General features: G+C 48.1%; 2 protein-coding genes across 3 annotated transcripts in view; one reads left to right on the top strand and one right to left on the bottom strand.

Moving 5' to 3' along the window:
• ZCCHC14 (zinc finger CCHC-type containing 14) overlaps positions 1-9,216 on the top strand; it is a 55,263-nt gene extending 46,047 nt beyond the window's left edge. The window contains exons 9-13 of the mRNA XM_044911313.1: positions 757-848; positions 1,514-1,641; positions 2,516-2,656; positions 2,740-4,194; positions 5,168-9,216. Of these exons, the coding sequence (XP_044767248.1) occupies positions 757-848; positions 1,514-1,641; positions 2,516-2,656; positions 2,740-4,194; positions 5,168-5,223 (1,872 nt within the window). The 3' untranslated portion in view covers positions 5,224-9,216. The remainder of the gene's footprint in view (positions 1-756; positions 849-1,513; positions 1,642-2,515; positions 2,657-2,739; positions 4,195-5,167) is intronic.
• On the bottom strand, positions 5,341-23,627 carry MAP1LC3B (microtubule associated protein 1 light chain 3 beta). 2 transcript variants are annotated; one of them, XM_021705674.2, is made up of 5 exons: positions 23,463-23,627; positions 16,273-16,328; positions 12,949-13,055; positions 11,995-12,165; positions 5,341-5,610 (listed from the first exon to the last, which is right to left on the bottom strand). In XM_021705674.2, the coding sequence occupies exons 1-5, from the start codon at positions 23,500-23,502 to the stop codon at positions 5,535-5,537; spliced, it is 450 nt and encodes a 149-aa protein (XP_021561349.1). In that variant the 5' UTR covers positions 23,503-23,627; the 3' UTR covers positions 5,341-5,534. The 2 variants fall into 2 exon arrangements, with proteins under 2 accessions (XP_021561349.1, XP_021561350.1); XM_021705675.1 differs by lacking the exon at positions 5,341-5,610 and having other exon boundaries at positions 10,377-12,165.
• Positions 23,628-25,390: the final 1,763 nt, after the last annotated feature.

The raw sequence follows: 25,390 nt of genomic DNA, 5'->3' as shown, positions 1-25,390 counted from the left end.
TCAGTGCAGGTGGTATCTGCTTTTCTGGGTCACTTGCTTTCCAACAAAGTTGCTTTGCCCCTAAAATGACGGTGTCTGTGAGACAGAAGAGCTGTTAAAAGTTCTCCTTTCTGGAGGAGGATAAACAGCTTGCATTCACCCCAGGGGGTAGGTCCCTGGACAGGAGGGGGACATTTCCACAGACCCAGTCTCTGTAGAAGTGGAAACTGCAGGACATGTTCTTTAGTCACCTGCCTGCATAGTGCGCACCTTCCAGGTGCCCCGTCTTCTCCAGGCCGTGTGCGGAAGGCCCAGTGGGCGTGGCCGCTGAGTCTCATATGGAAAGTGAGCATTTCATGTTTTGAACGAGGGACACCACATCATTTAGCAATGGACTGTTTTGGTGTTCCCAAGGCTGCTTTTTCTTTTTTTTTTTTTTAAGATTTTATTTATGTATTTGACGGAGTGAGCGAGAGAGAGAGCGAACACAAGCAAGCAGGGGGGATGGGAGAGGGAGAAGCAGGCTCCTCTCTGAGCAGGGAGCCTGATGCGGGGCTCGATCCCAGGACCCTGGGACCATGACCTGAGCCGAAGGCAGACGCTTAACGACTGAGCCACCCAGGCGCCCCTGTTCCCAAGGCTTTTATTATCCATTAGGTTTGATCTGTTTGTGTACGCTACTGGTAGAATATGTTTATTAAATTATACTCCAAGTTCTTTGTTTTCAGAGTCCTAATTGATTCTCAATAACTTTATGATGTGTTTCTTCTGTGCAAGTTTCTGAGCCTTACTGAGGAAGATCTAAATAAATTTGAATCCCTCACAATGGGAGCAAAGAAAAAACTCAAGACTCAGCTGGAGCTGGAGAAGTAAGTGTGAAACTGCAAAACGTCTGTTTCTTTTCATTCCTGATGTACTGAATGTGGTATCTAAATGGGGTATCTCGATTGGATGGGGGCCCCCAAATGTGGGGTGACTGTCGGGTGGCCTGGGAGGTGAAAGAGTTCACCTGAAGTGGAACAAAGGAGAGTTCATTGAGGAGCGGCTTTCAGCCAGGAGGCAGTGTGTGGGGGCTTTATTTAAAGAGGGAAGGTGAGGACGTGTGGAATCTTCCCTCTTTTTGGTCACTGTGCTGGTTGTAAGTATCCCAGTGGTCATCTGGGGCCTAGGGGTATTCTGAGATGGGTCGTCTCATGGGCCTGTGTTCAGCCAGGGGGTCGCTCTTAGAGTGCCTCTGCAGTGAACAGGTGCTCGCGAGCACTAAGCTAAATGCCCTTGATTGGATTACTTTGATTGCTTATCAAAGCTTCATTAATGCTTTCACAGTTCTACGATGTGGTTTGGGTGTGCTAGGAAGGGCCCTGTGCAGCGAATCCGACAAGTCAGAATGCATTGCTTTCCACCTCGGAGGGTATCTGGGGGCGGTCCCCTTTGTATGGAATCTGTGCAGGAGAGCAGAGCTTGGGCAACAGTAAACCGTTCTCTAGTAGAAGACCTGAACGCTCACTCGTTCACGTGCTCTCTTGTGGCACAGGGAGAAGTCAGAGAAACGGTGCCTGAACCCCACAGCCCCACCCCCGGTCACCAGCAGCGGAGTGGCCCGCGTCCCCCCCACCAGCCACGTCGGGCCCGTGCAGACCGTGCGAGGCCCCCACGCTGCAGGTGGGTGAGGGCGGGGTGGTCTTGAGGGGGGCATCGCGGGCTCCTCCTTTGGAGGATAGTTATTAGACTCCAGACCACACACAGCCTTTTGGCATTTGCCTATTTTTAGAATTTACAGTTACTGCTCATTATTTTAGCTTTCATCATTTCCACCATTAGAAAACAGAAGGGACATTGGGTTTAGAACCTAGAGACCGGTGACTCACCTGAAGTTGTTCGGGCAAAAGAATTAGATCCGGCAGCTGCACGGCCAGAGGGAAAGAGAAAGAGGTACCCCAAACAGATGAAGATACGCTTCCTCCCCAGGAGGGTGCAGACAGGTCCTTGTAGGCCCTTGCTTCAAAGGTCCATCTTAAAACTCCCCAGAGTGCGAGAGCGCAGCCTCCCTGTCGTGCAGCGCCTGGGAGCCGCGGGCCCTGGGCTCTTAGCTGCCCTCCTCCTCTCCCTGCCTTCGCCTCGGGGCGCCGGATGCCGGGGACGGATGGCCCGTGGTTTTCTTTACACTGTGGAAGTAGCAACAGTGACAGGACGCCAGGGAGAAAAACATGCCAGTCTATCTTTTGAGTGGTTATTTGACTAAAAGGGTCTTCCATCCCTTGGCCTCGTAAAATGGGGTGTCCCTCAGTGTTGGGAGATGACTTTGGTAGCACCGTGGTGGTTGGGCGCCCCTTGTCGCTTCTTCTCTGAGGTGTGAGTGGAGCCTCGGGCAGCTTGTTTTCTCCGAGTCCCCGGGTCCTGTCTGAAGCAGGAGTGACAGCACCCGCCTCCCCGGGGCTGGTGCCCGGGTCAGCGGGATGGGTGTGCGCCGAGGCGGGTGGGGAGGGCGCGGTAGACACTGGCCGGCACGACCCCTGTTGGCGCCCCTTTTCCGCAGCGCTGCGGGTAGAAGTGGAGCAGCCCCCTCACCAGACGGCCCGGGAGGGCAGCTCCTCGGAATGCTCCAGCTCCTCACCCAGCCCGATGGGGGTGCAGGCCCGGGAAGAGAGCTCGGACAGCGCCGAGGAGAACGACAGACGTAAGGACGCCCGTCCTGGGAGCGCCCTGCTGCCCCTGCGCTGGCCCGGGGCACCGTGCTGACCGCTGTGTTTCCATCTCTAGGTGTGGAAATGCACTTGGAGGGCTCGGAGAAGGAGAAGCCCATCATGCTACTGAACCATTTCGCTTCAAGTTCCGCCAGACCCACGGCCCAGGTTCTCCCGGTGCAGAACGAGGCAGGCTCCAGTCCGGCGGGCCACCACCCCCTCCCTCCCCAGATGATGGCCGCGGCCTCGCACCTGGCACCCATCCGGATGCTGAATTCCGTGCACAAGTCCGAAAGGGGGGGCGCGGACATGAAGCTCCTCCCGCCTTCCGTGCACTCGCTGCTGTCTCTAGAAGAAAGGAGTAAGCTCTCGGGACCAAGAGGCGGCATCAAAGTGGACAAGAACTTCGGCCACACCGTGATCGACGCAGCGCCCACGCCCACCCCCCAGCAGCCCCTGCAGGTGCTCTCTGCCCTGGCCGAGAGCAGCTCCGTGTCACCCACCGTCTCCTTCGGTCCCCGCGCCAAAGTCGTGCACACGGCTGCGCTGGACAGGGTGATGAAGCCGGCCCCGCAGCCAGCCCTGGCGGGGGAGGCGAGCACGGCTGCCGCGGGGACGTCGAGCGCCGTCTTCCACGTGGCTCGGCCACCCATCAAACTTCTGGTGTCTTCATCTGTCCCCGCGGATTCTGCCATTTCTGGGCAAACTCCCTGTTCGAATAACGTGCAAATAAGCGTGCCCCCTGCAATAATAAACCCCCGGACTGCTCTGTACACCAACACCAAAGCTGCCTTCTCTGCGATGGGCAGTGTGCCCGTGGGGCCCCTGCAGGGCAGCTTCTGCGCCAGCAGCAGCACCGCCTCCTCCAGCAGCCACCCGCCCACGTCCTTCGCCAGCATGGCCTCTGTGCCCAGCTGCCCGGCCCCCAGCTCCAGCCCCGCGCTCTCCTCGGCCCCCGACAGCGGCTTCTACGGCGGCGGGGGCGGCGGCTCCCCGGGGAGCCTCCCCGCGCCCGCCCAGAACCACCACCACCACCACCACCATCAGCAGCAGGCGGCGCCCCAGCAGCCCGCGCCCGCCCCGCCGCCCGGCTGCGTCGTGTGCACGTCGTGCGGCTGCAGTGGCAGCTGCGGCTCCAGCGGCCTGACCGTCAGCTACGCCAACTACTTCCAGCACCCGTTCTCGGGGCCGTCCGTCTTCCCCTTCCCCTTCCTGCCCTTCAGCCCCGTGTGCGGCAGCGGCTACGTGGGCGCCCAGCAGTACGGCGGCGGTGCCTTCCCCGTGGTGCACCCGCCCTACGGCGGCGGCGTGGCCCCCGAGCCCGTGCTGGGCGGCCAGTCGGCCTTCGCCGTGCCGCCCATGCAGAGCTTCATGGCGGGCGCGGCGGGCGTGTACCAGGCCCCGGGGCTGGTGGGCAGCAGCAACGGCTCCGGCCACAAGAAGAGCGGCAATCTGTCGTGTTACAACTGCGGGGCCACCGGGCACCGCGCTCAGGACTGCAAGCAGCCGTCCATGGACTTCAATCGGCCAGGTAAAGGGGGGCGGCCGCAGAGCGGGCCGCGCCCAGGAGACGGGCGCGCGGAGCTCCCCTCGGTGGGGAACCCGTAGTGAACCGCTGCTTCCTAAAGCAAAAACGAATGTTCTGAGTGCTGTTGGGAAGAGCGTGTAGTTCTGGGTGGGCGTGAAGGCCCCCGAGAGGGTCACTTGGTCTCGAAGCTGCGCGTGGACTGCAGCCTGCTCCTCGCGGAGGGCGCCGGCGGCCGGGCCGAGGGCTCGTGTGGGGCTGAAAGCCGGGGGCCTGCCGCCGGCTGGCCTGCGCCCGTTCTCCGCCCGCACGGTGGCCGGGCTGGTGGCGCGGGGTGCGCCGGGTCACCTCGCCGTGCTGCCACGCGCCACCCCCTTACTTGCACTTGCTCTCTTTTGTCTCTAGTCCAGTTCAAGTGTGCGTCTGCTGTGGCGGTGACGCAGGTTTGTTCTTGCGGGTGGCCTTGGAAGGGAGATGCAACTAGGCAGGAGGAGCGTCCCTCCCAGCTCTGGGAGCCACGCGGCCTGGAACAGTCCCCTGGTCTCTGTGTAGGCGCTTGATGGTTGCCCCAGGCCTGGGATTCCTACACCCGCCTGTGCATCTTGGTCACCCAGAGAGCGTTAGAGACGACTCTGGTGGCAGGTGGGGGTGGCTGTGGGCCGTCCTCACGCTGAGGCTATGTCCTGAAGCAGCGGGCCCAGGCCCGGGGTGAGGGTCAGGCATCCCCGGCCCCCAGCCCGGCCGAGCTCCCGAAGAATAGAGAACCGGACTGGTGACTGGCCGGGTCACCCCTTGGCGTTGACCCACTTGTCATGTCTAGTTTTGCGGGTGGAAGCGAGGAGCTGGGAGTGGGTACAGCAGGCAGTCCAGCACCCGCCTCTTGACCAGTGACTCTGGAAAGAACTTTGGACAGCTCAGTTGTTGGGAGTAATTGCACAGTGATTCAAATTTGATCTCTTTTTCCCCCCCCTCTTTCTAGGTACTTTTAGGTTGAAATATGCCCCTCCAGCAGAAAGTCTGGACTCCACAGACTGATATTTTTCTCTGGCAGCAGAACACTATTAAGCCATGGAGACATAAGGAAAATTAAATACAAAACTGAGAAGTCTAGTTGCTGTTGAGCTTAATATTTTTAATCCAAAGGTGCTTTACTTTACTAGACTGGATAGAAAACCTAGCGTAGGAGTGCATCAAACTCAGTTTTATTGCCAAAATCCTAGATTGGAGCTTGACGTCAGGACTCGCCTGGTCGGCGCCTCCACCGTGGTTGCGATGCAGAGACCTCCGTCTCCCGAGGAGCATTGCCGTCATCGGCCCTTCCAGGCTCACACGTAATTCCCGGGCAGCTACGCAAGATCGGAATCGAGAACTGCAGGTTGGAGTTCTCCGCGTGGAGTTCCACCAGTCGGACTCTTGATACCCCTGGGTGAGGGAAAATGTCGCCTTTGTTGTTTTGTTTTGTTTTTTGTTTTGTTTTGTTCCTCAAGTGGTTAGACACTAATCTCTCTGGGCTTTTTAAGGATTGCACTCCAGAAGAATGTAAATTGATGTCAATCTCTGCCGCTCGGGGAGACAGACTCCCTGAGACCAGTCAGTGCAAGACACTCAGAGAACCCGTTTTTAAGGAGCTGGCACCAGCAGGCTACGTGACTTGGTACACAACAGAGATTTTAGCATTTCCTTCCCTCCTTAAAACACTTGTAGCAGTTTGAAGTTTTTAATTTTTTTTTCTGCGAATAAATTTAAACTACGTTATTAAATAGAAATAGTTACTCGCAACAACTTAATATCTAAGGGTCCAAGTCCCAGAGAATCCCTAGTTGTCAAAGCTTTGAGAATCCCTTCCTTCCCGGCCCTTCAGTAGCTTGAAGTCCTGTCATCTTCCACCGCGACAGAGCTCTCGCCAAGACATGGTGACCGCATGGCCTTCGTGACTGGCTCTGATGGATGCTACACATCCTTAGCAAAGTTGGCAAGTTCTTGTCTCTCTCACGGATCTCCCAAGGACCCCAAGGCTTACTGCTAATGGATTCACACTCGAGACAGACGTTTCAACAGTAATACAGTCCTATAATTTATGAGCAAAAGATTTGAGACGTTCTCCTGTCAGCTTCTTTTGTATTAGGCTGTGTATTTAGTGGTTAGTTCTGCTCGAAATTACCTGAAAACTCCAGTAGAAAGTGGTAAGACTCTGGAAGAGCCCACACCAACAGGACAGAGCTACAAGATCTGCAGAAATCTAGTTTTATCCAAAGTGGGAAGTAAGTCCTCACCATACAGCTCTGTTTCACCCCATTACAATGAAAGCTGCTTGGTCTGAAATTTAGGGACTTAAACCTTTAAAGCCAAAAGGGAATTTTCTGTTCAGATATTATTATTTTAACACTAAAGCCTTCAATATTAAAATATTGATTGGTAAGGCCTTGCCCAGGGATTTTGCAGTTGAAGATTTATTTAAAAAAAGAAAATCATAATATTCAGACCTTTCTTAAAATGGGACAATCAGCCTCATGCCGAATTGGTATAAATCAAAAAGAATACCCTAGAATTTGAGGCACTGTGATGTGAGGCTTCAAATTTTATGATCAGTTTCCTGGCGGAAACTAAGGCAGAGTTACCTTTTTTTTTTTTATGACAGGCTTTTAGTAGCGTTTTTTTAGAGTTTTATTTTAGTAGAGTTTCATTTCTATGCAATGCAGAATTGACAGACCTCTGTATGCTTCTCTCTCTTCCTGGTACACGGTATTACATACGGTTTTGAAGTGATGGTGATGCTTACAACAACTTTTTGGGGGAATGTTACATTGATCTCTTAATTATAAACACTACAAAATGTCAAAATAATGAGAACTGACACAACTTTGCCTTAAAGAGTACGAGCCTGGAACTTGTCATATGATGTTAAAGGAAGACTTGGGAGTGTCCACTGATGTTTACGATTTTAATATTTCTGAAGGCCGTTACGGTGGCCTGGACATGTGCTGAAAGCCAAACTTTTAAATTTTTTGGTTTTTTAAACAAAGAAATATTTTAAATAAATCCTATTTCAACACAGTGAAATTGTTGAAAACTGTCTCATAACAAAAGAAAAAAAATCATATTTAGGGTTTTTGTTTTAGTGGTCAGTATTGGGGAATGAAAGCGTCTGTTGTTACCCTTATGAGTATTTTGATAAATATTAGAGGTTAGTGTGTTCCATACAACAGAAAATTAAAATAGGAGCTTCGATTCGAAGTAGGACATTCAGATTGAGGTAAATAAGTCCAGACATTGTGTGGCTGTGTTCCAGTCATCAAAGGTCTTAGAAAAATTCCCACTTGTCTCTGAGAGTGCGTGTGCGGTGTGACGTCTCCAGTGAGGCCATTCCAAGGGGAGAACCGTAAAACGGAAACGTGAGGCACACGGGACACAGAGCATCCAGCTGCCGGTCTGTGAGACTCTTCCCAAGTGAATACTTGGACTTGGGGAGTGTTTGCTGGCAGTGTAATCTCTGATAAATTTCTCTCCAAAAGCAACCAAAGTCAGTAAGCCTCAAGAGCATTCTGCACTTCCTCAGATGGCCTCATCTTCATAGAAACACAGATCTGACTGACCCTTTCAACTCTGTAGTCGTTTTCCTGAAACCATGGGCTCAGTGTGCAAATGCTGTAGCAACCAGGTAGGTGTGGCACAGCCACTCTGCTGTGTAGTCTGTCGTCTGTCCAAGTTTCTGTCCCCATTTTTTGTCTCCCAAGAATGGGGGAAGTGGAATGTACAGATTGAAGTACAATACAGTGTTGGGATAAAACAACTATTTAATCCTTTTTTTTTTTTTTAGCAAACAATTTTCTACCTTCTTTTCTTGGTAATATTGAAAATTGGAAAAGTGTTTAAATGTTAAAACTCGTAACTGCTAATGAGCACTGAGGAAATGGGAGCTAGCACTTAAAATAACAACAGAATTATTTTCTTCAAAGCAGGTATGTGTGATTGGGTATTTAAAAAAAAAAAAGCCAACCAGCAGCATCTGTGATCTCCAGATTATGGGAGTCGGCTTGTGAATATAGTAGTTGGTAGGGTCCGTGTTCTAGCTCCGTCCTTAGAAGTCACCGTAGCTAGTTTGCACTGCCCCGTGTGGAGGTGCGGAGCAGGGGCCCCGACTCTGCCCCGTGTCACACCGCAGCCGCAGTGCGTCCCAGGCGGAGCGCCCGCCGATCGGATCCATCTGCGTCTGCCCGGCCGCTCTGGGCTCGCTCCAGTGTCGCGGGAGAGCGCTGGCCCAGCGCAGTCAGGTTGCACCCTCCTCACTCCCTATCATTTTGTGCTCTTCCTGCTTCTGTGATGGGTTATTTGATGCCTTGCTCGTTTTACATCCTGGTTACTGGTGGCGTATATATTGAGTCTTAAGGATGGTAAGGGAAACCGTGTCCTTCCCGGAGGATGGGCCTGTGGAACCTGAGCGGGCGGACGTCCTTTCCAAAGTGCAGGTGACGTTGAAAGCCGTGGGCTCTGAAGAGGCTCAGTTTGCAAAGTCCTGAGGTTCTGAATGAAAAAATCTTTTAATCAGCACTCGCAAAACCACATACTTGCTGGTTGAGGCCAAAGGTCAACTTGACTACACTGTTCTGGGGGGAGGGGAGCTCAGCGTGGCTCGTCAGTCAGTCCCGGGGATTGTAACAAGCCCCTCACATGCATTAAGTTCTTACATGCACAATGAAGGCTTTGGTACTGAAACCAGAGACCTCGTGTATTCGAGAATCTTCACAGCTTATATTGGACAGATTTTCTTTTTAGGAATGAAGGAAAATTCTCCCATTTTTGAGCCATTCTTTTATGTCAATTCTACAAAATTGCATGTAACTTTATAAATATTTTTAAAAGATATAGTTTTGTAAATATTTAATATTCTGCTAATTTGATTTTGAATTGTAAATGTTAAGTATTGTTTTTGAAGTTTTTATGTTTTATTATACTTTGTTAAAAAGGAAAAATTGTACATTTTTAGAATGTTTTTATGAGTAAATTTAATGTACTGAAAATAAAAATTAAAAAAAGCTGTTTCATTTTATTAGGTCTTTGTCTCATAGAATATGAAGCACACATCTTTTCAAATAAATTGCAATTCTTGATCTGCAAACTAGGGAGTCAGCCCTTTCTGCCCTCTCCACTTGACAAAAGAGATAACATGCTTTTAAATCCATTTTCTATCCGGTTTCCCGGGTTTTAAAAAAATGTCCTTGCTATGACCAGAAACATTAACTCTTGGTTTGGTATGTTCCGGCCCTAAGTTCCCTAAGAAAAATAAGATTGGCATGAATTGATGTCAAGTTTCTTTGGAACGTCTCTCTAAACACGTGGTATGACATGGTATGAACGTGCCCTGGCATTTCTGGATTTGGAATGGTGGTGGTCTAATGAGCACAAGCTGGCCCAGGACTGTGGTGTTCTCATGAGCGGCACCAGACACAGGAAGGAGAAACCTGGCGCCTTTTTCCCAACAGAGGTCCCCAGGCCCTCTTGGTCTCGTCAGGCCTGTGGCTACCCAGAGGAAAACGTTCCTGTACACAGAGTTCCAGCCATCAGGGCTCCTGTCAGGAGACACACAACTGGTCCATACTTGGGGCCCACAGCAGCCCCTCTGACTTGCTGTTTGGTCAGGCCAGGCTTCTGAAGATGGGGGACATGAATACCAGAGCAACAAACTCGGGGAAGCTGAACATTTCCTCATCTCGCTCCCTGGATTCTTCCACAAAAACCTTTTAAGTGCCTGCTCCAATTTGGAATGGGTGCAGTTTCTCAAACCAGTAATGCTGGCCGCTACTTGGCCGATGTTTGTGCTGTATCTTTCCCCGATGCGGCGTGAGGTACCACAAACACGTAATGCCTCCTCGACCGCTCAGCACATACTCTCGGCACCTGCTGTGTTTTACTCTTTCGTTTATAGTGGCAGGTTTTCAAGTGTTGATTCCCACAAACACCCAGGCCTCACATCCATCCGTCCTCTTTGTGCTATGCCTTTTAGTTCCCAGGAGAATTTACTTGTGCAAAGACAAGACCAGCAAGGTGCCTGGGACAAGGCAGAGACCTTCAGAGATGGGGGCCCCCCTGTCCCCCCTCCCCCACTGCCGCCACCACCACCTGGTCTTGGGATGGTAGACAGTATACAGCATTGCCAAGTATCAAATACTGATCCATTAAACTGAGCTTCATGAGTTTTTAGTTGTGCCTTTATTCACCTTAGTTCATCAAAAATGTACTTGGTTTAGAGATCCTAGTGACCACCCACTAATGTGGGATTAGAAGTCACCCCTCTCTGCGTGGTACTTTTTTTAAAAAGCAGAATTTCTTCTAGGAATCTTACTGATCACACAGTAGTTACAAGAATGTCAGATATAATGATGTATACAATCTAAACAAGACAGGCCAATTAAGAATTTACGTTATGTATAAACACACATTAAAAGTTAGCCATGTGGACAGATGCATGCAGCGGGAAGAGTAGTCGGAAGGTCAGGGGTCAAGCGCCCGTATGCAGTACTACCGCGTCCCCCCCTCCGTTAATAAGTAACTTCCACTAACAGGTACAGGTACACCACACACATCTAAACACACAAAGGGAAATCGTGACCTGCTGCAGTACAGTCCGAAGGGGTCTGTGATCCTTCTGTGCTACTCCCACAAAAACAGTAAATAGTGAACCCCATGCAGGTAGCAGGAAGCGATGGTTATTCTAGTTGAACTCGGAAAATGTTTAACTTCTGACATGAGTATCTGTGAAGAGCATTAGGTCTCCTTTTGCTACTGTTTTCTTCACAACTGACATGCACTCGGAAGAGGAGGAACTTTGATGGTTGGCTGACCTACAATGACAACTGAAATACTCTTAAAAATGTAACTTTTTAATAAGAGTCACACACTTAACATAAAACATGGATCATCTACAGCTTTAGGCCAAAAGGCAGAGGGAGTGCATCTGAATTTTAATGCTTTAGTTTCCATGTCCTGTAGTTTCTAGCACTGTAGTTAAGGAATGAAACGGATAGAACAGCTTGTTTCTTTACCAAAGCGGACAGCAGTTTGACTTCTTAGAGAACATACAAACCAGGAGAAATGTCACACGTTCTTTCTCTGGGCCCTTTGAGAAACTAGACCAAAATTTTAAATTATTCAAGGTTCTTACTGAGCAGTGGTGCTTTTCTGTTACTGTCTAGAGAAGCAAACAAGAACTCGCCAGCGCTGTGAGAGCACAGACTCACGGTACACGTACACGAGGAGCAGGAACCTTGGGCAGCAGTTCAGAGTTTTCCTACCCCCATTTTCCCAGCTTTTTGCCAACGATTATAGCAAATGGGGGGCGGAGGGGGGTAGACGACTATGCTTGACAACTTAAAGATCCTCTTACAGGTGTTTACCCAGTTGAATAGAAAACCTTCTACAAAAAGTTGGCTAGTTCAGGGAACCTCGTAAAGAATGTCTCTGAATGCTTAAATTGCAGGTTCCTAATAGGGAAGGAGCATTAAAATAATGTGAAGGTCTATGCTACTGGCAACTTAGAATACAAAGTATTTTATTTTTAAACTTCTAATTTTGAAAACAAAACAGCCTAGGTTAAATAATGTAGTTTTCCAAAGCTGAATGTGCTCATTCGGAGCTCAGTTTTTCTGCTTACAGTACAAAACAACTTCCTAAAACTCCTAGGCAGGAACACTACTGTTTTGATGATCTGTGATTGGATGAACTCATCAATCTCAGTTGGTAATATCCCTTTTTTTCTCCTTGGTAAGGTTTTAAAAAAATTCAAGAACAGATGCATTTTTCTAGTCTTACACAGACAGTTTCATTCCAAATGTCTCCTGAGAAGCGTACACCATATACAGGAATCCGTCTTCGTCCTTCTCACTTTCATACACTTCAGAAATCGGCGTGGACACACTCACCATGCTGTGTCCATTCACTAGCAGGAAGAAGGCTTGATTAGCGTTGAGTTGTAAGCGTCTCCTATTGAAAGAGACACCAACACATCAATATGCAGGGGACATGGAAAAATATCACCTACCCCCGTTGATAGAAAAGTATAAAGCTTTTGTGAATGCTGCTTCTGGCAAAATAATGTGTGCCTACAGATAAGGACTCTCCTAAAACTTCTCATAAAGCATAGGACATGTCCTAGGATTACATTCACGACTGATATTAGTGGTAATTCTTAGTAGGTTATTATTACTGTATTCCCCAGGCCAGTTTTAAATTAGTATGCTCTCTGAATAGCCATTAGTGTCTAATGAAATAGTTCAAACTATAATTTACAAACTATTTATTACCATTTTACCAAGTCTACATTATCTTTTACTAATTTTGCCATACAAACTTGTAAACTTTTCTGATTAAGAGACATCTGGGGGAGCCTGGTCAGTTAAGCATCTGCCTTCGGCTCGGCTCATGATCCCAGGGTCCCGGGATCGAGCCCCGCATCAGGCTCTCTGCTCAGCAGGGAGCCTGCTTCTCCCTCTCTTTGCCTGCCGCTCTGCCTACTTGTGCGCGCTCTCTCTGTCAAATAAATAAATAAAATCGTTAAGAGAGAGACAACGTCTACACTAGATGTTATGATGAAAGAATCTAAGAAACAGGAAACCCAGCAGATAAGAAAAAGAACTCAGGAAGGAAGGAAACATCTTTAGGTTTTATTAAGCTTGCACAGATGTTAACTAAAGATTTATCTGTAAGTCTGATACAGAATGAGCAGTTACCCAAAGAAATAGAAAAAAAAAAAAGGTGATTAAATACCTAATGATCTTGATGAGCTCACTCATGTTGACATGATCAGGTACAAGGAATTTGGTTTTGTCCAGGACAGGAAGTTGCTTCTCACCCTTGTACCGTTCTATTATCACCTAGAAGAGCAGCCAGACGAGAGATTTTAAAATAACCATTAACAATGAAGAGATGAAATACTTTCTATGTTGTAACTGGCACATACCAAAACGGGGTTTGAAATAGAAACAGCACATTTGTTAGTTTCCCCATAGATCTCCTGCAAATAGTGATCATTTATTAGCTTAGACTCTATCCCTTACAGAATATAGTACACAAGACAAATTGGCTGCCTCCAGGGAGGTGAGCAGCGTGGTGAAAGAAGTTTGCTATATATTCTTTTTGTTATTTAGAACCATGAAAATATACTAACTAGTCAGAAAAGAGCAGATGCTAAGTACCAGCTTAGAGTGTAAGCTCTGAATCTATGTCAATTGCAATGCCACTATTTCCTCTGAAATGTGTGAGATCTTAATTACGGTAATATACTCAAATGTCTTTTTCATACTAGACTGGTTTCTCTACTTGATGTGGAAAAAGTCCTAAGTAAATATCTGGTAAGTAGAGACAATGATCAGCTGGCTCTGGAGACAAATTTTGCACAGAAAGACTTGAAGATTCTTTCATTTTGACAAAATACTCCTTACATTTCTTTAATGAGTTTTATAAGAGTCAAGAATCTTGCACTATGCAGGGAACAAAAATAGTTCCACATCATGAACCGAAATAAATTCATTAGCTCCTTGCCATACTTCCTTTCCACAGAGGACAATTTCTCCCCTAGTTCAAAGCCACCACAAAAGCTGGCCAGAGTGCTGACTGCCTGTGCCTCATCATCTTCTGAGTACCACAGACCCTCTTCTCCAGGTAAAGCAACTCTCTACCCTGCCACAACGACGAGAAGTTGAGAGACAGGAATGGAAATCTTTGCATAATGTTAGAAAAGGGGAAGATACTTGTCTGTACATTGTTCCACTATATATGGGACCCACATGGGTTCTGTATAAGGCCAAATCAAACTGCTATTCCCTTCCTTGTTAAGGTCAAGGACTTTTATCCATCGGGTGTGTTCAGAACACGGTAGCCACAAGGGAGAATCAGTAGATAAGACTACTTTTGCCTGGGTTTGAGAGATCAGAGGCAATACAGAAATCTTTTTTTTTTTCCCCAAAGATTTTATTTATTTGACAGAGATAGCGACAGAGGGAACACAAGCAGGGCGAGTGGGAGAGGGAGAAGCAGGCTTCCTGCCGAGCAGAGAGCCCGTCGTGGGACTCAATCCCAGGACCCTGGGATCATGACCTGAGCCCAAGGAAGACGCTTGACGACTGAGCCACCCAGGCACCCGGCAATACAGAAATCTTAACTTTGGGGCGCCTGGGTGGCTCAGATGGTTAAGCATCTGCCTTTGGCTCAGTTCTTGATCTCCAGGTCCTGGGATCGAGTCCCACAACAGGCTCCCAGCTCAGCGGGGAGCCTGCTTCTCCCTCTGCCTCTCCCCCTGCTTGTGCTGTGTCTCTCCCTTTCAAATGAATAAATAAAATCTTTAAAAAAAAAAAAAAAATTTTTAAATTCCTGCTTCAGGAAGAGGCAGAAGCAGTCAGAATGAGAAGAAAATCTCCCGACCTTAGACCCGCTTCATTAAAGGAAGACACAACAGCATCCTGGGGACACAGGACAGCATGGCCTTGGGAACTCCCTCCTCCTCTCAGGTGTCCCTGACTCTCCAGTGCTGTTGATCTTCATGAAAACAATCCCCTATAAATGACTGGTTGACTTTTCAGTTATTTTTTTCTTTTTCCTATACTTTTTTAATTTGGGAGAGAAGACGTGTTAAGTCATGAGTAAGTCATTTGGCTAGACCTGAAAAGTGCCTTCTCGACTGCTGCATCTAGACAGCAGTATTATAGACAGGAGCAAAGGAAGAAAAAGCCGTCCTTGGGGAGTGGAGAACGGGGACTGGAGAGCCAGCAAGCTGCCTGTCCATCCATGCTATCCCCAATAAGGAGCGCTTGTAAACTTGTTTAGGAGCCACAAGCACTTATGTGGAAGTATGAGTACGTGATTTCTGCAAAAACCCTCGAACTGCTAGCAGAAAAGAGGACTGCTAATGTACGCAGATACTCATGTTTTCAAAAGGAGGCTGCAGAACAAATCCTGGCAGACTGCTGGGCTATTCGTTTCCAATAGCTAGCCCCAAAAAGTGAAGAAAACCTTAAAATTAAGGAAATCCCCGGGCCATATGTTGACCCCAAATATAAGGACAGACTGAAACTTCTAGGCAGTCCAAGGAAAACAGAGACTGTGTCTTTTACTGTCGAATCCTATAGTTGGCAAACTGCTGGGCAGACCCATCTTATCTTTTCTGTGTACCTTACAGCCCCAACCCCCTGGACCTTTTCTCTTTCCCCTCAGTTTAGTCTGAGGGGACACATCAGAAAGCCAAACATGAAAGCTTCTACAGAATTTTTAACAGTGGAGTGTCTGGTCTGTAGCATTTGTAGGAGATAACAACCATGTATACAGAACTAGGCAAATCTTTCCAACTACTACATGGGATGGGATTCTCTTCCCATTTTACAGATAAGGATGTGGCAGCCCCTTTCAGAATTTTAGTAACTAGCTCAACATCACTCAGTAACCTTGAACCTAAGGCCTGAACTCAGCCTCTATCTGAAACCAGAAGTTCCTCTTAACCACTTCTCCCTAGACCTGGTGCCTCAACAGAAACCTTTTTAGGGTCTGCCAGCAAAGGATTCGGGGTACAGGGTATTGCTGCCTGGGCACGGCAAAAAGCATCTGAGGCACCTACACGTGACAAGAAAGAGCAATGTCTTTCCTCCATCTCCTGCAGAGCAGCCAGATACAACAGACTTCTCTGGGGCATCAAAAAAAAAGCCTGGAATGTACAGTCACATTTCAATCCTGAGAGCTGATTTTCCTACTGCAGTACTCCTTCCTTTAGCAGAGAGTGGACACTTCCTTCCACTGTAAAATACGAACAGTTCTAGCCCCTCTATCCCTTTCCCCCCAAGTAAATACATTTGACTTGTGAAGTGTGTAACATTAAGGCAGCAAACTCAGACTCAGGAGGAAAAGAATGTGCTTAGATCAAAGAACTGTATATTAAGATACCTCAATTCTAGGTCATGAAGTTAACACTGGGGTTACTCGTCTGAGGAGCTCTGTAGAAACCTGTCACATAGTCACACACACACACGTACTAAAGTACTTAAGCAATGCTCTCTTCTGCGCACACTGTTAACGACTGAAACATGGGTGCCGGAGACTACCTACTGGGATTTTGGTAGGATGCTGCTCTCGGATAAGTCGGACATCTTCTACTCTTTGCTCTGCAACGAAAAAGAAGAGACATAGGCATTATTAAGGGCCCAAATGCAGCTTCTTTCCTGCACTTTTACTGGTGGTTTCTGTATCTAAATTCACCTCTCCCTAGCTGTGACAGACCAGAGCAGTAAGGTCATCTTCCCTAGAACGGAGAGGAGCCACACCTGGCACAAGTTGGTATGTAACGTCCAACGCAATTTCCATGTAAACCAACATGCACTTACACCGCTCTCACAGGTAGTGTGACACAAGACCAAGAGTACAGAATTTCTAGTTTCAAGGGTTTGGGACCCCAGGCTTACAGTCAAATGTAAACAGCAGATTAACTGCATGGCATTACCAATCTTTCCTCCAACGACTCCCATAACCGGTCAATTTTTGTGAATATTTCGAAGTTTAAGCTGGTATAGGAATCTAAGATAAGCCATAGGCTCTTCAATGCAAGTTTCTCTTATTACTTCCTGCTTTTCAATGATACGGTGCTTAATGGAAAAGAAACTGCCCAAAAGAGATATGGGGCAGGGAAAATGCCCTATTTGACTTTTAAATAGTTTTGCTCAGGGACGCCTGGGTGGCTGAGTCCTTTAAGCGTCTGCCTTCAGGTCGGGTCACGATCCCAGGACCCTGGGATTGAGTCCCGCAGCAGGCTCCTTGCTTAGCAGGGAGCCTGCTGCTCCCCATGCTTGTGCTCTCTCTGATTAAAAAGAAATAGTTTTAAACAAATAATGCAATATATGTTAAGAAAAAAAAAAGAAGAAGAAGAAGGTAGCGGGAGGGGAAGAATGAAGAGGGGGGAATCGAGGGGGAGATGAACCATGAGAGACAATGGACTCTGAAAAACAAACTGAGGGTTCTAGAGGGGAGGGGAGTGGGCAGATGGGTTAGCCTGGTGATGGGTATTAAAGAGGGCACGTATTGAATGGAGCACCGGGTGTTATACGCAAACAATGAATCATGGAACACTACATCAAAAACTAATGATGTAATGTATGGTGATTAACATAACATGATAATAATGAAAAAAATATACACACTGTCAAAGTTAAAAAAAAAAAAATAGTTTTGCTCAGTGCCTGCCTCCTCCCACCCCCCATCCAAAAAGTTTAAAGCACAATGTCTACTGTTGAATACTTTTTTTGGAGAGTATCTCTGTATTCCTCTCAATATAATCACTTACATGAATCATCAATGTCATGGACTTCCTGGGAAGTCCTGGTGGCTTCAGAAGAAAGATGCTATGATCTATGTGAATATATTCTACCACTGCCTATTTTTTTGATCTAAAAAAAACCATTCAGTATCATTCCTCATAAAAATGACTAATTCCCATGTTCAAATATGAACATATAGGTTCTATTTCTATTTTCCCACCCAACATTTCTAAATCAGCTTCTAAGATAAAATTACTAACATATCTGCTATAGAAGAAGACTGCAAACTCAGGGATTCCTAGCAGCGTGCATTCCTATTCAGTACGAGAAAATAGAGATAAAATTTAGTTATTGTTAATAAGCTTAGCCTAGTGGTCTATAATATAGTGATTAATAACAAAAAATATGTACTTGGTCCTGGCAGAGCTTCTAAGACCACTGGAATTTTCTAAATGATAAGAGTGGTACTAAAAAAAAAAAAAAAAAAGAGTGGTACTGATAAGGGCCATCTCTTGTTATTCATAGCAAACCCCAATCAACCATATCTGAATTTATGTTAATGCAGTGACTTTTGGAAAGCTCCTAAGGATGGGGACTGGTTGCCAGGGAGAAAGAACAGTGATTTGGGGTTTGAAATGTTCAGACCCACCCCAATCACCAGGGAGGGGAAAGGGGCTTGGAGGACGACCTAATCACCGATGGCCAATGATTTAACCAGTCATGCCCATGTAATGAAAACTCCATCAAAAGGATGGGGTTTAGGGCTTCCAGGTGCTGGGAGAGTGGCACATACCAAACTCCACAGGGACTGAAGCTCCTGTGCTCAGGACTCTTCCCGACGTTACCCTATGTGCTTTTCATCAGGATGTTCATTTGTATGCTTGAATATTCTTTGTAATAAGCCAGTAATCTAGCAAATAAACAGTTTTCCCGTGACACATTCCAGCAATTTAATTAAACATGAGGGGGTCATAGGAACCTCTGATCTATAGCCAGTTGGTAAAAAGCACAAGTAACAAACTGCACTTGCAATTAGTGTTTGGAATGGTGAGTGAGGAGGGGCAATATTGTGGGGCTGAACTCAACCTGTTGGATCTGAGGCTATCACCAGGTAAACAGAATTAGAATTGAGTTAAACTGTAGGAGAGGCATCAGTCGGTTGAGCATTCAACTCAATCTCAGGGTCATGAGTTCAAGCCCCACATCGGGTGTAGAGATTACTCAAAAAATAAACAAAATTAATTTTTTTTTTTAAATTCTAGGACCGCCAGCTGAATTGCTTGATATGTGGAAAACCCACACATCTAGGGTCCAGAGTGAAGCAGTTAATCAGTAGAATATGTAGAGTAAAGGAAACACAGGAGGAGGATGATTTCTTCCAAGGCATCATCCTTCAAATCCTTCTCTATTTCTGAGGGTGTCACTGATTCCCCTTCAATGTTTCTCTCAGCTTTGAGACCTGTCCCTATGTCTGTCCTACCCCAGGAAAAGGTGCTCTACCATCTAGATTTACCTCTCAACCCTCTTCACAACAAAAACCTCCATTTTGTCAGCTAAGATTATTTCAGAGGTTAGAGGAAATCACAATTAATTCACTCTAGCAAATGAATTGTAATTCTTTAATATATCCTGGAATATGCTTCACATTTAAAAGCGTATCCTAACTGGGGGGTGCCTGGGTGGCTAGTCGGTTAAGCATCTGGACTCTTGATTTCCAGTCTGGTCGCGATCTCAGGGTGGTGAGATTGAGCCCCATGTCAGTCAGGCTCTGTGCTCAGCGCAGAGTCTGCTTAACATTCTCTCTCTCTCAAATTAAAAAAAAAAAGCTTATCCTAATAAATCTGAACGTTAAGTGGAAACATTCAGACAGAAGGGGGAGTTTTTTAATATAAGGAAATAGGTTTGTTTTGGCAAGTGGAAAATGAAAAAAACAAAATAGGCTTAAATGTGAGGCTTCAATTCTGAAACTATAATTTCTATACTATAGTATCAAAAGTTTATCTTGATTTATCCCCAAAATACGGCCCCCAAAAGACAAAAATCATTATTTTTATTAAAGGCAGAAAGTCTCATAGAAGTGTCACAACTATCTTGGCCAGCTGCAGTGAAAACCCAGTGGTAAGCCTGGAGCAATTGAGCAAATACGGTATATGCCTGTGCCTCACTCTTTTTTTTTTTTTTTTTTTTAAGACTTTATTTATTTCTTTGACAGAGAGAGACACAGCGAGAGAGGGAACACAAGCAGGGGGAGTGGGAGAGGGAGAAGCAGGCTTCCCGCCGAGCAGGGAGCCCGATGCGGGGCTCGATCCCAGGACCCTGGGATCATGACCTGAGCCGAAAGCAGACGCTCAACGACTGAGCCACCCAGGCGCCCCTGTGCCTCACTCTTCTGAGTAGACAACTTTTTTCAGAGACTAACAGTATATTTAACAAAAACATTACTACCAACACAAATCAAAGGCACATATGAGCAATTCTTTTACTTAAGTATTTTTTTTTAAATGTTGTAATGACCTGTTTATTATTTGTCTTCCTCAAAGGAGTGCCCCTGGCAGCCAGGGACCCACTTCTATCATCTTTGTATTTACCAAGGGCTCAGCCTTGCACACAGAAGATGGTTAATAAACAAAAAAAGTTGTAAAATGGAAATAAAACACTCTTCCAAATGCGTCTCAAGATATATTTCCCAGATTCCTTTTCTCCTGTCTCTAAGAACCCTTATAAGACTTACAAACATAAGAATAGAGGAAGGGAGTTAAGGTGTCTTATTTTTACCAACATATCATTTGCAAAGTTGCTTTGAGATTCCCTGGGGTATTTAAAGTATAACTTTATTTAACTGAGTGAAATGGAAGCATAGTATTGCCCCCATCTGTCTATAAATCATAAAAATAATACCCAACTCAATGAGTAACAACACAGCTTCAGTTCATGGAGTGCTACCAACGTTTTGGCATAAACCTTGCTCTACAGTCTACCTATTAGAGTAGGTGGAGCTATTTATCCTAGACCAACACATAAACTTCCCCCAAGACATGCTAACTTTTTTGATATTAATGGAGACGTTTAAATCTGCTCACCACTAAATCACAGCAGAACAGTGTCATTAAATAAACTTGGGCAATCCCAGAAGCTGAAGCAAAATTATTACATTTGAGCATACCAAATCCAGAATTATTTGCTCAAACACAACTCTGGAAGTTCATAAAATTTTTCCACAGACCTGCAAAGACACACTATGCCTTTTGACTTAGTGTTGGCCCATCTCATGTACTGAAAATGATGGCTACCTACTGGAGGCTGGGAAAATACAGGGCAGGGAGAAGATAAAGTGCAAGTCTAGACTCTACCACTAGGTGGACCATGATCTTCACCTCTCTGGGCCCCACCCAGTTTCTTCAGCTACAAAAAGGGGCTGTTTTGGGTGAGCCCCAAGGTCCACTTCAACCCTCTCAATCTTAGTAGAAGATATAAGCAGAGCTATATTCAATTCTGAATTATGCTAAACTCACTCACTTGGAAAGAGAAAGAACTGCTCAAGATAAGTGGGGCTGCTCTTAGGTTCTACAGAAGGGGTTCTTTCCAAAGAATTGATTTCCCTCATTTACTGGGCTACAAATCAGTGAAAATTGTCAGCAGTGGAGCAAGGAAAGGTAGTAGCCATTAAATGATATTTGATCATTTTCTGCAAAATGACTATTAAAGAGATCTTTTTAAAGGGGGTAAGGGGGGCGCGTGGGTAGCTCAGTCGGTTAAGCATCTGCCTCTGGCTCAGGTCATGATCTCAGGGTCCTGGGATGGAGCCCTGCATTGGGCTCCCTGCTCAGCGGGAAGCCTCCTTCTCCCTCTCCCTCTGCTGCTCCCCCTGCTTGTGCTCTCTGTCAAATAAATAAAATCTTAAAAAAAAAAAAAAAAAAAGGAGAGGGGGAGTAAAGGTGAGCTATGGGGCAAGCCCACAAACAGTATTTATAAGATGTACTAACAGGGAAAAAAAATGGGGGCATTCCTGGTTTACCCCCCTGGTTCACCCTCAGGGCCGCAGGTTCGGTGAATTAGAATACGTTAATCTCATCACTTTTCCTACTCTTACCACCTACTCCTCAGAGATTTTTCTAGAATAACCTAAAAATACTCTAAGCAAAAGGAAAATAACTATAGTTTCAGTCATGAGAAAATAAGCATCTTTCCCACACAAATGTCCCCAGTTAACTTCTATTGTGTGTGTGTTTTTTTTTAAAGTAAGCTCTACGTTCAATGTCGGGCTGGAACTCACAATCCCAAGATCAAGAGCTTGAACTCAATCAAGAGTCATATGCTCCATCCACTAAGCCAGCCAGGCGCCCCTCAGTTAACTTTCAAATGCAAGAGTCAGTGAAGACAGAAGCCCGATACATGAGGAAATCTGCTTCAGATGCTGCTCTCAGGGCTGAATAAAAGCTAAATATTGAGAGTTCACAAGGTCATTGAAGAGAAAATTTCCAGCAAAACGCACATCCAAGTGTTGCTAAATAACAAACTGCCCCAAGAGACTGAAAAGGTATGCTTGGCAGCTTCTCAGGACCAAGCAATCAAATAATTACTAGTAACGAGATCTACACCACCACGTCCAAGCTGCATGAACGCTCAACTCTTCGTAGACTTCAGGCAAGGAAACAAAAGGAGTGCAGTGTTGCTGCCGGAGACCCTAAAGACGACGACCTCAGGGAACTCCCCTGAGCTGCTACAAACACCCCCACCCACACGCTGCCCGGGGGGTCACGCTGTTAGTGCAGGGTTTTCTTGCTTCGAGGGAACACGTCACTTCCTTATCTTCGTTTTTCTGGTGGAGTAAATATTGTGATAACGTTACTTTCAGTTTCACCAAACGCTAGGAAACCCAAGGCGGGTTTCTAGCCTGAACTGGGAAAGGAGTGAGATTTACTGCTGGAGGAGAAGTACGAACGCAATGGCAAGCCAAAAAGAAAAGCCACGGACCCCAGCTCTCCTGCAGCAAACAGGATCCAGACGCGCCGCCACACCCGGTCTACACTGGAGGGCGCAGGGAAGCGTACAAAGCTCCACCTCCGGGGCTCGTCCACACTCCTCCTCTCAAGCAAGGTACGGACGTTTGTAAGCGACCACGTGGGACCAAGGCGCCTTACCGGGGGATGATTCACTTGCATACAAGTGTCATCACTTCAAAGACCTGTCACAGCCTGGCCTGCGGGCCGGCCCCCCCCCACGGCACCCTCCTCACGCGGGTCTGCGCCTCCGGAGGGGCAGCGACCCCCGGCCCGCAGGGCTGATCGAGAACCCAGCACACAACCGGGCCACGGCTGCGGGGGACCGAAAAGGTGATTCAGCAGCTCCGCCGCGGCGCGCCCTGGACGGACAGGCGCCCTCGACGGCGACCCGGCCGCGGTGGGGGTGGCGGGCCTTCCTGGGTCGGACCGCGCACCGGCCCTGACCCCGACCCGCTCGGCGGACGACCGCCATCGCCCGCGACACAGCCGGGGGGTGTTGGAGGGGGGCTCCCAGGGTCCCACCCCGCTGAGGCCCCGGCCTCCCAGCCCACGGCGGCCCCGGCCCCGACCCGGAGCGGGCGGACGGCCGCCCTCGCCCGAGACCCGGCCGACCGAGGGACGGGACTTCCAGGGTCCGACCCCTCTCAGGCCCCGGCCCCCTCAACCCCTCAGGCCCCCCCGGCCCCGACACCGCTCCCCTCAGCCCTCGGTCAACCCCGACCCTCCCCACCCCCCGACTCCACAACGCCGTCGGCCCCCGGCCCCTCAGCCCTCCCCCCGGTCCGCCGTCGCCATCCCCGACCACCTTAGGTCCCCGCCTCCGACCCTCCTGGGTCCCACCCCGTCCAGCCCCACACGAAACCCCGTTCCCCCCTCAGCCCGCCGTCGGCCCTCGCCGCGGCCGTCGCCGACCCCAGCCGCCCTCGGTCGCCGCTTCAGCGCCCCCTCCGGCGCGCGCACCACCCCCCCACGCCGCGGCACCCACCGAAGGTGCGGCGCTGCTTGAAGGTCTTCTCAGACGGCATGGCGCGGGCGGCGAAGCGGAGGCGGTGAGGCGGAGGGTCCCGGCTGCTGCAGGCGGTGGCGGCGGCAGCAGAAGCTCCTCGACTGTGGCGACAGCGACTTCCCTTGTGTCTCTTCAGCCCGCAGCTGCGTCAGGTGACCGGCGCGGCGTCCCGGGGGGCGGGGCCAAGGCCGTTTGCCGCCGCCGCCATGGCGGGCGTGGCGGAAGCGGGGCCGCGCGCGTGCGCAGAGAAGACCCCGCGGTGCGCAGGCGCGCGGGTCGGGCCGGACCGGGTGTCGAGGTCCAGGCGCGGCCGCAGGAGGGTGGGTGCGCCTCCCGCGCCGAAGTCCCGCGTGGTCCAGCTCCTCCTGTTGACCCCGCGTCGCTTGTGTGCCGCCTCCGTGTGCCGATGGCCGAGAAAGCTCCGGCCCGAAAATACAGTCGTTGCGTGCTCCCGCCGCAGCGCCACGGGTCTGGGGGCTGCCGGTTGCTCGTCTAGAGTGGGTACCTGTCGCTGCTGTGTGTTTAGGGAACTGCGCCCATGTGGCCCCGGGGAGTTGGGGCCTGGCGGCCGCCCGCTCACACCCCCTCGGGCTCCCCACCGCCGAGCATCCTCCCGAGCCTCAGAGTTCTCTGTGAACGGGCAGTAACATTGGAGGGTGTCAGGTGCTTGGAGAGGAGCCTGCAGACTGCAGACCGTTCGTTTAGCGCACGTCCCCACGTCTACTGGACGTGCACCTGGGTGGACAGCGCTGCAGTCCTAGGCTGGGCTGCTTTGTAATACCTAATACTTTGAAACATTACCATAGCTCCCGACCTCTTACCCCTCTGTTTGTGGGAGCCTTTCTTATAGGATCGTTTGATAGAGTAATTGGATTGTGTTGTATACGTTATTAGGCAAACATACAAAACATGCTAAATATATATTCCTCAGAGTGGTTTCAATGTAGCTGGGATTTCTTTCCTTACAGAGAAGCCAAACATGTTGCAGATCCTTGTATAATTATTCTCCCAGACCAGAACAATGATGTTAGCTGTAGCTCTTCATCCTGCTGTTTACTAGACAACAGTGCATTGTGCATGTGTCACTTTCTGTCAGGTGTTCTCCCCTCTTTGTAATCGTTATTTACCTTGAAAAACCTCTGAATCAACAGCACTTAAACATTCTCTCTGGTTTCAAAGTTCCAAAGGAAAGCTTCAAGCTCCAAGTGTACCATCTTGGTTGCTTTGTATTTATTCTGTGAAAATTGGAAAAAAAAATTTTCATTCAGTGCTTGTTATGGAACTACCTTCTGCCAAACAAAATAATCAGGGTTGAAGTCTTAAAAGAGAGTGCGCGGGCACCTGGGTGGTTCAGTCGGTTGGCTGGGGGACGCCTGATTTTGTCTCAGGTCATGATCTTCTGGTTGTGAGATCCAGTGTCAGACTCCCTAAGCGGGAAGTCTGCTTGAGATTCTCTGATTCTCTCTCCCTCTGCCTCAGCTCCCTCTGCTCTAGCACCCCCTGCTCTTTCTCTCTTTCTCTAAAATAAATCAATAAACCTAAAAAAAAAAAAAAAAAAAAAAAAAAAACATTGTGGGTTTTTTTTTTTTTTTTTTTTTGGGGTTTTTTTTTTTTTTTGATATTTATTGATTGGTGAGCTGCATTCTTGGCTTAATTGCTATTTTGTAAGAAATGGACTTTTTGTTCTCTTGCTGGACAACTGTTCCAAATGCAAGAGGGAAAAAAAAAATCAATTATCTGGCATATGGAGGTTGGGGGAAGGGAAGGAGAGTTTCATATTTCCCTAGTCCCTTAGGCATCCATAAAGCTTTACCAAATTACCCCAGGCCTTGGGTTCACAGCCACAGAGGGATAGGCTTCAAGGGCTGTGCTAGTGATGGGACAGGATCACTATGATTTTTAAGTAC

Source organism: Neomonachus schauinslandi, chromosome 16, assembly GCF_002201575.2.
Source record: "Neomonachus schauinslandi chromosome 16, ASM220157v2, whole genome shotgun sequence".
NCBI lineage: Eukaryota > Metazoa > Chordata > Mammalia > Carnivora > Phocidae > Neomonachus > Neomonachus schauinslandi.
This window is presented reverse-complemented; position numbering and strand designations above follow the sequence as displayed.